Source organism: Ylistrum balloti, unplaced genomic scaffold (genome assembly GCF_031769215.1).
Source record: "Ylistrum balloti isolate Yb309-2 unplaced genomic scaffold, AGI_CSIRO_Ybal_v1 Utg370024, whole genome shotgun sequence".
NCBI lineage: Eukaryota > Metazoa > Mollusca > Bivalvia > Pectinida > Pectinidae > Ylistrum > Ylistrum balloti.
In genome coordinates this window covers 1,258,710-1,272,045 of record NW_026782090.1, presented here as the reverse complement: position 1 = coordinate 1,272,045, position 13,336 = coordinate 1,258,710, and the positions used below count along the sequence as shown (strand labels likewise).

The 13,336-nt window shown below is 33.5% G+C and overlaps 1 protein-coding gene across 1 annotated transcript in view; it reads left to right on the top strand.

The window, feature by feature from the left end:
- Window positions 1-4,550, top strand: part of LOC132548703 (metabotropic glutamate receptor 6-like) — a 61,319-nt gene extending 56,769 nt beyond the window's left edge. Inside the window, exon 11 of the mRNA XM_060212582.1 lies at window positions 4,384-4,550. Coding sequence (XP_060068565.1) covers window positions 4,384-4,550 — 167 coding nt within the window. The remainder of the gene's footprint in view (window positions 1-4,383) is intronic.
- The last annotated feature ends 8,786 nt before the right edge of the window (window positions 4,551-13,336 follow it).

Genomic DNA, 13,336 nt, shown 5'->3' with positions numbered 1-13,336 from the left:
ATATAACTGATTCTAAACTCATATTTTGGTTTAAAGCTCTCAAATGAATGCGATGGTGCCGTGTCCATCTGCCACAACAGTTCGCTGATAGATGTAAGCTAATCCCACGTCTGATTCAAACGGTATCAATGGACAGATTCTTGGACCACGGTGTAAATCTCAGACAAAGGAATTCTCAAGTAATTATGTAATTTCTATGCAATCTCCCGAAACAGTCTTCTCGAGACGACATCCGTTCCAATAAGGATTCTCTTCAGTTATCTTGTTTGGAAAGTGGCCCTCACATTTTCCTTTCAGTGAAAGAGACAGTCGCCTGAATGAGGTTTGTTATTTGACCAAGATTGCAGTGGCTGTTGACATGATTTAAGGAAATTATTCAGCGTATTTGATTAAAAGATGTGCTGAGTTTTGGGGGGTTTTGAAGTAGAAAAATCTGACATGACGAATAAATCTATACATTTAGAAATCAACTGCACCGAACAAAACATTTTTCTTAAAACTGATGCAGGTTAGAATACCTCATCATTAACAGATAGATTAGAACAAATGAAACAATGAAGAAGTAAATTTCCAACTTTGAATGTATGTCTGCCTCTTAAATATTCATGAAGCTAATATAGAAATCTGAATTTGCTGAAAGTGTAAGCTTAACATAAATTTACAGAAAATGTCATTTAGTAGTCAATGCATAAAATAAAAAACTGAAATTCTACATATTTTTGCTTACGAACGTAAGGTAGATTATTTACCTGTACTGTTCTGCTATACTACCTGTATACATGTATATTATTTACCTGTACTGTTCGGATATAGTACCTACATACAGGTAGATTATTTACTTGTACTGTTCTGATATAGTACCTAGCTACAGGTAGATTATTTACCTGTACTGTTCTGATATACTACCTATATACAGGTAGATTATTTACCTGTACTGTATTGATATACTACCTATATACAGGTAGATTATTCACCTGTACTGTTCTGATATACTACCTATATAAAGGTAGATTATTTACCTGTACTGTTCTATTAAAGTACCTATATACAGGTGTACAGATATACTACCGATATACAGGCAGATTATTTACCTGTACTGTTTGAGATTGTACCTGCATACATCGAGATTATGCGCGTCTCTGGTTTTTGTAATATTTAATTTACAGTATCAATTAATGATAATTATTCAAGTTCTAAAGTGTGTTTACTTTTTATAACTTCTCAATCAACTTTGAGGGTATATCATAAATTTGTATAGCATTTTAATATTGATTAACGATTATATAGTCAGTGGACCCAGGCTATTCAGATTGAAGAAAAGAGCCTATATGTGGATTTATCTATATATGTATGAGAGTATCATCCAGGTAAAACAGGAACAGACTATAACTACTAAATACAGACCGATTCGGTTTAGGTTGAAATGCAGGTGTTAGAACCTCCCGGTGCATTTAATCTCTGAGTTTTTGCCAAACCTGCCAGTCAGATTTTGATATAAATGAATAATGAATCGGTTCAGAATATCCAGGTGTACTGGGCCTTCTTATATGTAGATTTATTTTCGTACAAATATCCGTCTAATGTTTGACATTTGATTTCTCTGATTCCGATTCTCCTCAATCGAACCTAGGTTTCAACATTTGGGCCATTAATATCACTGACGAGTCCTAGAAGGACGAACCAGCTTAATTGCAGTTTATAAATAGTTAAATTACGGGGCTCCAATGTATCTAGAGTTTTCCAAATTTTCAAAAAGAAAGGTGTTGTGCTTTTGAACGTATCACTGTAATGTGTTATATGAATGCGATGTTTGTCATAAAGGTCAAACGATAGGCCAAGAGAACCTATACATATTGTTCAGTCTGTCTGAGTTTAAAAGGGTACCTATACATTGCTGTCTGGGATCGGTAATGATTATAGAAAGCGATCCGTCACCACACACTCAGCCCTCGCTTCCATATCACATCAAACCAGTCGAGATTTATCTTATGCGAGAACAGTATTCAAGCGAACAGAAATAGTATTAGGCGAAAGTTCAATAAAATTCAAGATTGATAGACAAGTTGTGTTAGGTTTAGATAAGGGTTGTCAAATCTTAATGATGGAATTGGGATGAGAGAATGAGGCTTGCTGAGGTCTTTATAAACAGCTTATGTTGGTTAGTGAACGGAAGGTTCAATACAAACAACATTCTAATTATATAGCATTTTATCGCTTGTTGCATGCAATTGTAAGTGCCCAAGAATTAAATCCTTTAAAATCATGGTAGAAAATTTAAGAAAGTCCTAACCTTTGTTATCTTTTACCTTTTTATTTATATAGAATTCCTTTTGAAAAACTGGAAAGTAGAAGGTGCACGGCAGATCTAGATACATTATGTACTTAACCTACATCAAACATATAATTTGAATGTTTCGAGCTGAGAACGAACGCTGACATTGGTCACTGAAATCAACGGTAGCGTATTCATTACATTAATGAGATATATTACGTTGTCATATAACTATCATGGCTTCTCTTAAAACAATTATTAAAGGTCTGAAGCAAAGGTTTTCAATTTTGTTTTTACGCATCCATTTTCCCCTATTTCATATGTAAGTGTTAGAGAATGGTGTGATCTTTGAACAATGCTCTGTTTAGATGTTAGGTCTACATCGAAAAAAAACAGGTACTTCATTGAGTGCCATGATTTTCATATGTTTCTTAATTTTTGAACAACGTCACGTACATATATTATCTTGAACCGTGCCACTATTTAGATGTATTTACAAAGTCCTTACTTCAAAAACGTTAGAGATAATCATACATCAATATATCGGAGTCCACTGGCAAGATAAGCAATTCTTCAATGTCTGTAAGATGATCACGTGATGGTCAGTTAGTGACCATAACTGACCAGTAACGACATTCGTGATATCTGCCCGGCATCATGATGGATTTCAAACGGACGAACGTCCCTCTGTTTGTCAATTATCAGACAGAATAGGTCGTGGAGGGGAGCTATAATGGACGATGAAATGGCGATTGTATTGCTCACTCTCTGGGAGCTTATGTATTCTAGAATATATAGAAAACAATTCATCGATCACCAACACAACCAATATCATGTTATACTCTGGCCTAGTGACACTATTCAATACTTCTGTCATTGCTCAATGGTATGTAGGTTCTATATACCTCGGGATATTTACAGAGGAAGCCCCAGAGAGAAATTCCGGGATCTCCAAACATTATTACCACAGATATGTCTTACAAACGCATTCGCAACCACACAAATGGAATTTAAGAAATAAAGAAATCTATTTCCTATTAAAGTAACATATATCTAGATGTATTACGCCTCTTCGAGCTCCATCTCTACCGCTGATTTCCTTTTTGTATTGGAGGATCTAAATCGTCAAATTTTAGACAACTTTCGTATAAGTCGGTTTTGTTGTGACCGCAAAGAGTATGCAGACATTTTTAACTATGCAATTTAGCGTATTTCTATCTTGCAGCATCGCCATAACAACCAAGCTAGTATTTAATGGAATGAGTCCATGAGAATTGTAGAAATCGAGATTCAACACTGAGTTTATAAACTTATTTTACACTTTACAAAGATTCTATATTTTACCAGTTCATATTTCTGTTGAATTAACTTTGGATTAGACACAAATTTGACATGTCTCATTGATTAAGCTGTTTTCTATTAGATGAGTTTGGTCGACAGGGTGACCTTTGGTAGCAAGGGCGCTGCGAACACTCAAGGAACTCAGAACGTGCAATAAGTAGATTTTGTAATTATTTGAACTTTATTTAGACTTGAATCTTTTTTCTTCTTCTTGTCGTTTATTTAAATTGTCAGTTTTGCATATGATTTAGTAGCAGTTCACTGAGATACGTAGAATTGTACTACTGTCGACTACTGCTTCATATAACAACAAAGCAGACAAAATGATGTTCAGTGATTAGATATTCCGTTATGGTAGATGACAAACATCAACATTGATAGTCTGTAGCCATACAATATTAACAGATTAATAAATTGCTTTCATCAACTTTTCCATGTAAAATGTTGTTATATCCATACTTGTTTTTCCTGACATTGTAAATATTGAACATTGTAGAATATTGTTGTGTTGCTCTGCCTAAATTTGCCATTTGCAATAGAAATATTGTCGGTTGTCGTTCCTTCCAGATTCTTTGTTACAAAAACGGTATGACTTAATGCCCACCTTGGCAAAGTACACGAAACTGGAAATTAAATTGTTATATTAGTTCATTTAATTTTCTAAACAGTACCTACACATTTTAATTTTCTAACAGTACTTTTATATCTAAATATCTAAACAGTGCTTCAACATTTAAATTTCTAAACAGTACTTCTCACATTTTTCACAGATACATGTATGGAGCTGACTCACCGATTACGGCCTTCCGGTTCCTTTAGTAGCGCCTTCAGCAGGTCAACCAGTGCCACACAGACCTTCACGAACGGAAACAGCATTAGCACTCAAACACTTGACATGATTGGCAAAACGCACGAGGATAGAGATGTGCAACTGTAGACTTAGAAATCATCATGTCTACCTGATATCTACCGTCATTACACACAATGAAATAACGACGTTACGTTAATTACTCGGTGTAATAGTAAAAAGAAAGATAGAAAAAAAATATTTTGGATTTTGGTTCTATAATGTTGTTTACACGTGCGTGTCAACATATATTGGATATACTATGAACGTTAGCTTACTTTTTTTCGTGAAGGAGTTCATCGCGATCAGGAATTCGTTAGACATAGAGGCGATTTTAGACTTTCTAAGCATTGTAAACAATTAACCTTGGCGATAATATATCATATTTTAGAGTGTTATATTTCGAAACATTATAATGCAGAATATTATATTTCATAATATTATATCGATATCTTCCAACATCTATCGTCATTTAAATTTTCTGACCCCGAAGAAAAGTTGTCATATTTAACTAACTAGTCAATATACGGTTCTTTTCGTAGATATAGTAAAATTGTATTTCTTTTGAACGACCATGTATACCAAAAATAGGGTTGATCAAAGTGTAGACGGAAAGTATAACAATTGACAATAGAATTCACAATCCTTTGTATACTTTCGTCAAGTTTATTTTTTTTCTAATTGAATATTAAAATGTTTACTCATGCAATTGTATATTATTTTGATCTCATTTTTAACGACCTGTTAAGTGTTCCATACACTTGTACACACGTATATTATTAATATATATAGTTTTCATATTTTTGGCATGAAGCCGATTTAGATAGATTACTTGTAGCCATGCTATTTCGGTTTTGAGATTCTGGAAGATATTCACGATATAGAGTTTGCATTTCGTTTGTGTTAAACTCTTAAATGAAATACTTTTTTCGAAGTCTTCGCTATCCAAGTATTCTGCTGTTCTTCGGATTATTTGGCTGTTCAGTACATGTACAAATTCTTAAATGATACCAATTGCAATAAAACACATCAATAACGTTTTAAACTTTGAAATCAGGAAGTTATTAGAAGCTAAATATCATCATGTTTAGTCCTGTTCAAATATGTATGAGTATGCGATGATTTATGGCAACGTTTCTGAAATCATGCTCACCCATATTTTGAAAAGGTTAATGTACATCTGTAAATGTGTAACCTTGTGTATTATATTACGGAGTGAACATCTATTCATGGCAACAGGATGTCACGTATTTTGTCAGGCAGATGTGATCTCTTATAATGTATAGTTTTAATGTTTCTATAGAACATCTAATATTTAAAACCGAAAACAGCCTTCATTAACAGTCATAGGAGTTTTTGCAATTCAATATGTAGATTCAAGAACGCAAGAAGGAAATTTCAGACCTGCATTTTGAAAAAGAATTGTTGCTATTATTATTGTTTTTGTGTAATTCAAATATTTCAGTTATTATTGAAGAAAATTATCAAGAAATCAACAGCTGATTATTAGCGGACGTCTGGACGAGATGAAAACATTGTTTAATTATGAAATGTAATATCATACCTTCTGTATATCAATTTAAGATTTTAGTGTTAGTAAGTTAAAAATACCAGATATATATATATATATGCCTGGTAAACAATGATAATTGTTTGGAGGAAAGGAGTAAAAATTTAACATATATAGAATTTTTCGTTTTTAGGTATAGGTTATGCTTATACCTTGAAAACTAGAAAATAAGACATGTCTCATTTCTTCAATAGTAAGCTAATATATTTTCGTCTTTATGTATAGGTTGTGCTTTTATCCTAAAACTAGAAATTAACGCTACTTATTTTCCCAAATGGTAAACTAACACATGCTTGTTTAAGTAACAACAGGCTTACTTTCAGTATTGGCGTAGATGTACTGCCGGCTTGTTTTGGAGTTTGATGCGCAGTTACTCGAAATGTAGAACAAGGCAAAAAAGGCTTAAGTTGGAAAAATATAAGAGTAAAATGTGGTATTTTAGCAGAAAGCGTAATTGTCTCCTTTTTCTGTCTTTGGTAAAAAATGATAAAGCAAGAAGTGTTTCATTTTATATAAGAGCACGCCCTATAAAAGTGAAAAATCACATAAGACCTGCGCTGAGTTGAACACTCTGGGGAAATATTTCATTCCTTTCATCTTTTTTATCGACATAACGACCAAACGTAATTGTATCTATTACGTTTGACCTTGCTAATCATTACCACTCTAGGTTAACTGATACTTTTAGGTATCAATTCTCTGTAGTTGTGTTACTCCTAGTACAAATGCCAGTAAATGCTATCACAGTCAATCAACATTACTTGATCCTGATTTATCCCAGTACTCAGTAGATAGATTGTTGAAGTTTGGGAAATCACAACAAAAAGTTCTTTATTTAAAATTTTTGTCATTGTTCATACTTTGATATTTCAAAATTTGAATTATGATCTAGTTTAAACTTCGGTATTGTGTTTTATTATATCTTTAAAACAATATATTTTTAACCTTTAACACGCCCAGGCCAACAGAGTGTTCCAGATAACGTAAGTCTAATGTGTTTTACATAAGTTTTTTGTTTTATATCACAGGGTTCATGGACTAAAGGTCAAATTTCCCTACACATTAGTCTACAAAGTACAATATAATCCGCATTGCCGTAGGACAAGGATGGAGGAGAGTACCTTATAGTTCACATGCATTGACCTCTCTCTAGTCTTACATACATACCATTATGTTTTTACATTATGTTTTATATATAACACCTGTTATTTCAATTTTAATAACCTTCTGAACCTTAAGTAACTTGAGTCGGTTGAGGAGATGACTCTTTACCGTTTTATGTCAGATCTGAGGAAGCAAATCCGTAGAACATTCATTATTGTATTGTCCATCTTATCACAGTTAACATTACGTTTATATATTAATACAGATAGGGTTTTTTATGTTTAAGTTGTGAGTGATCTAAGATAGATAACTCTGGTAGAATCTTTTTAACCACACTGGGACTTAGACGGTGACAACGATAGAATTAAACCATGCTACTGGTATCACAGATACAGTATATACGAGGGTCAAAGAGATGAAATCATTTAAACATCATCTACTTAAGACCTTAAACTAATCAGATCATAGGACCTACAAACTTTACAGATGCTTCATTTTTTAACCAGTCACGCAGGTCGTTGTGTTCTTTACAGTTACCCTAACCTCTTTAACCCCACAAATAAGTCATTTCGGTTTTGAATGCGGCCTAGATAAACAAATCATCCAAATATTGTTGTGGACACATTTGAGCTTTAGCTGACAATTTTATTGTCATATTTCATTTTCACTTAAAAAGTCACCAATTCTTATTTAAAAAAAAAACGCATTTTGTAAGCTGTATGAATGGTTTACACAGCAGTTAGAGTGATCGTTAGTAAAGGTATCGGGCAGATAGCTCTATAGCTTTACTGTCGGGGCGAATTGTCATTGAATGTTAAGATATCATTTATATGTATGCATATTTACACCCGTTTGTTAAATTTCATAAGAAAAATCACACAAAGAAAAACAGACAGGGATTAAAGCAAATGTATATAATTATTTCTATGATGTAGTGGATCGTTATGCAGTTTTTATATATAAAACTTGATATAATTAACTTCGATCCTTTGATCCCAAATCTATGGTGTTTACGTACCCATAATCTAAAGCCTATTCACTATTCATTTCGTGCATAATGTCGGCAGCTGACTAACAACCCCAAAACACTCAAAAGTTTCGAGAGATGCAGACTGATGAAAATTCCGGGAAAATTTAACGGTCTTCATAATGAATTGCTTGAGGAATATTCTGTTTCGTTTTATAATATGCAGTCGCACGTGTTTGATACTCGTTATTTAGCATGCTGTTGTTTTCATTTTAGATTTAAGAATCTGACTTGCTTGGGTTGTCCTCGATTTGCATTGTGGTTGTCGGCGATGAAGCAGAGGACGCTAACGCTTCCAGAACACCTTATTTTCCTTGTACTTATTTCTGGAATATCTATGTTAATCTTCATTTTGTTCATATTTCATTTGATGTTAATTTAAATTATGTTTACAGGTTGGTATGTTTCTGTTGTTGAACCTCTATATTGCGATCAAAATATATTGATTTTTAATAAAGTAATAACTATTTCACTAATGTAGGTCTGTTAAAAATTACAAAATAATTCAAATAAGATTAATTGTATGAAGATGCAGTTTAGGTATAGAATATCAACACAGATAACATCATTCTTTAATTAAACATACAAGCGGATATATATCAATGACAAAATGATAACTTCTGTCTAATTTATCCTGAATATATGCATGTGCATTATTATAGATTCCAATATCCAAATAACGTATGCATTATGCAATATGGACCAGGTAGACAAAAACATTATTATAGAAGATTATGTATTGTAAAATACCAACATGGCAACATAATCATAATTAAAATCCAAATTCCGTTAAACTACGGCAAATTATGAACAAAAGAAAGATTTACACGGAGAATCATGAAAAAAAGTACAAAGGAAATAAGACCAGACATTACGGAAGAGTAAGCGTATTCTGCTTCATCGACGACACCCGCATGTAAACCTTGGTCAATCCAAATAAGTAATGTCACGTTAGCAAATGAGAACAGAATCAATTGGCTATTAATGAGCATCATATATATCCAGCTTCATGTCACACAAAGAAAGAGTAAATCTCTGAGTGAGATCACTATGGCGACCATAAAACTTTCCCTTAATTTTCATCAACCTGCATCTTTTGAACCCTTGTGATTGTTGTCAGTTGTGTCAGTTGACATCTTGCACAAACATCGTGATTATGGGAACAAGGCTTTAAATATATATCAACTAAATAAATTAAATATCAACTGTGACGTGTAAATACCATAGGTTGGAGATGCAGAAATACTTTCTATCCAGAAATGGAAAATTCACGGTATGGAACCTGAAATCGTCACGTTTATCATAAAACTTGATGGAAAGTTGTTCATATCGGTTTTGTTGCAGGAAAAGGTAGAGATAAACAGCTGATGTAGAAGAGTCTGCCGTGTCTTTGATTTCCAGTTCTTTTTTTATATATACGATGGACGTAGTCAATAAATGTCTTGTTATTTAAAGACAGGATTTACTAATACATCTGGAGGTACATTTGAAAGTATGAACAAATAGTTATTTATAGACTTATTTCTATTGACGTTCAAAAATTGATTTGGTCCACTTCTATGCCGTTAGAAATGAACAAGGCTTATAGCATCAGTCTAGTTAGAAATCTAAATTACAACGGAGAAAAATAGCCAGGAGATCTATCTTGTTTTACAGTGGAAAATGACAGAAATAGATTAGACGGTCAAGTAATTTAAATGCTGCAGCAATCCTAGATCTATGTGTCAGGTTTCATTGATGTTTAACGCTATTATATTTTAAGTATCAGATCACGGCATTTATATATATAAACATGAACGCACCTTTACTCCAGAAACATACCTACAAGTTCAGAGAGTTTAAAGTGATAACAAATTCAGAAGGCTAATAAACTTATGATATTAATACTGTACCACACTAACGTTGTTCCACACCTATATGTTGGTACAACCCTATACGTTCGGTATGATATACGCCCTGTTATATACTGTATCTTGTGAATATCTTACATGTTTGATGTGTATTTAATGTAAATGTATGTATACTAATGAGCAATTAGCTCAAAATTAATAAAGAATTGCAAAACGGACGGTTGCCCATTTCATGTCCTGTTCTATTCGTGTAGTTTCATTTTTTGTTTTGTTTATTGTTTTAAGAAGATAATATCTATTTTGACACGCCATTATGATTTCATGTAGTGCATGTGTTAATAATATCCCCCTATTCCTCCTGCACTCAATTTGTTTTCTGAAAGACTCAATTAAGCCTGCTACTGCTAAAACGTCTGGTTTATGGGTCAACAAAAAGACCGCCATTTCTTTAAGTCTGATTGGTTGAAATTCACACAGCTTTATATATTATTTGAACTAATATGATTTACGACAGAGGTTTGTAACAATCCCCGTCCCAGTTCAAACCTGTTTATATTACTTTCGCAGATTAAGTTTGTTATACATACATCTGCAAAGCCTTAATCTATTTAGACAAATATTATTGGTAACTGTAGACAGGACATCTTGCAACCTTTTTGAACCATATTTTTCAGTATCGCCTAACAGCTACATGTGCCTAACCTAGCGCACCGTAGTTATCATACCCAATAACAAACGATTTACGGACTGAATAGTAAATAAAATGGGATGTTTAGATATTCTGGATGTAGCGTAACATAGGATATTTCTTTATCCTGCTGCTTCATATCGCCGTAATTCACAATAGTCTGTATCCCATTACCATCGTAAACGCGATAAGAACGTTACTGTGGTGTTATTCGATTCTCGTTATATCAACGTAACTAATTATATCAGAGTGTAATTTCATATTCTATATTAACAAAACTACGCAGATACGTTTATCAGCCACACGCTAAAAGGTTTCCTAGAAAAAGAAGAAAGAACACGTTTGCCTTTTTAATGTAAATGTATTTTTGTGAACTATACATAAAGTGACTCTTAAATGAAAATTCTAGAATATTGTGATGAATTAATCAAATGGAACCAAACAATAGCTGTCACTTATATATAATAAAGCCCTCACGTCGTAACCACACAAACCAAAGCGTAGTTACAACCAAGCTCGTCAGCAGATTGTAGATACAATTAGGTGACACTACAAGGACATTTAAAGGACACGTGTCAAGACAGCGCCCGTCGAGATAATTAATAGTCAACTAAAGACATTAAAGACAATTTATAAAACAGACATTTAATGAAGCCTGATATTATAGCAACATCTGTCCTTATTTTGTTCGAGAATTTCAAACATACAGGGGAATGGGTTAAACTACGACAGCTGTTATTTAAAAAAAAATTTCGTCATACAGTTTTACACGTAGTTGGGCATTTTGTAAAATGAGTGTCTATATTCCAATGTTAAATATTGATGATGACTGATTTTACCATGAAGTATCTTTTACATTGACGCATTTCATGCCATTAAAATGTAAATATATATTTAATACGCATCCACGCGTCATTACGTGTCAAATATTATAATTCATAGTATAATTGACGACTAATGTCTCAGTATTGGGTAATATCCATGACGTCACAAACCGATAGTTGTCGGTACTTTAGGAACTGTGTGTTACAGGTGGTCATTTCGGTATGTATATATACACATCCCTAACATGAAATGCCACTCACGCTTATGCTAATATAATGATCTACGTGGGTGAACGACAGTATTAACATCTACTAATAACTTTATATTTGCCATAAACTTTGTAGATTTATCATATTCCTCAAAATGTTGTCCTATTTCGCGCTATAAAATGACGTCATTTTGGAAGTGTGGACTAATCACTGTAACCGAACCACAGGGAAGTATCATGTTTTGTAAATGTTTGTTTGTTTGTTCAGCGTAGAAATAGCCAGGGTCAATTGAGGACGGTGTCCATGCTAGATGATGAGGCCACTCCAGGACAACGCCTATCAGATATGTCAAAAGTGTGACAAGCTGGAACTACATTCACGTCTGTCTTTTTTAACAAAAGGCCTAGGGGGAGGTAATTCCTGAAAGGACGTAAGTTTTAAGTGTTGCATTGCGTACAGAAAACAATTAAAAAGGGCAAAATATAAACAAAATAAAACATTACACTGAAATCAGGGACTTTGCAGGACAACAACCGCCTCGTAAACCTTGTTGAATCCAAGTCAGGAATGTCACGTCCTCAAATGAGAACAAGGTTTACAACAACGGAACCAACAAGCAAACTAGCGAGCATCAAACACGCCCAGCTTCGTATCGCACAAAGATATACAATATTCCTTATTGAGATCACTATGGCAACCGTAAAATTCCCTATAATTCCCATCAACCTGCATCATTGGAAGCCCTGTGTTATAAGTTTTTCCGTCAGTTGACGACTTCTCATACGACAACCGTGATAATGAGAACAGGCCCATGAATATCGAATCAACTGTGACATGTAAACATCATAAACATCATAGGATGCAGCGCTGTTGCTATCCAGAAAATTAACGGTTAAGTTATCACCAAAATCATCCAAAATAAATCTCAACAAAAATGTCCGAAACAACATTTTTATTTTCCTAAAACCGACATAAGAAAGTAAAAACAGATACAAATTACAGTGTATTTGTCTTTTGGACGTGAAGACATGGCAACAAACTTTTCTGATAGAACATTAGTTAAAATACTGACGTCACAACCGAATCTCAATTCAAACTCGAATTCGGTAATCTAAAGCAAGATAAGAACGAAATATAAATTCACACGGAATCACCTGAAGAAAAAAAAAAAAAAAAAAAAAAACACAAGTGTTATGGAATGGCAACCGTCTTCTGCTTCACTGACGACATACACTTAGTATATCTTGGACAATCCAAGTTAAGTTATGTTACATTGCCAAATGAAAACAACGCAAATATATATATATATGTATATAAATACTAATGTTTGGTTGTGAAAGGCATGTTGATATCTACAAAAATGCACTGAAGTTATAATTCAACATGTCTTGATGGGAAGATGTCCTGATTGATTTCGTTGTATGGACGTATTGAGATAAGGGCTGTTTTATTTGCTAAATGACTGGTGAAATTCTATAGTCATCATTGTCATCATGATATCCTTCTACAAGATCAAGGTTTTTTGGTCGTTCAATATAACATTCGACATATTTAAATGTAGTTGCTATGTATGGTGATTTCATTGTCGCTGCCCTTACTCTCA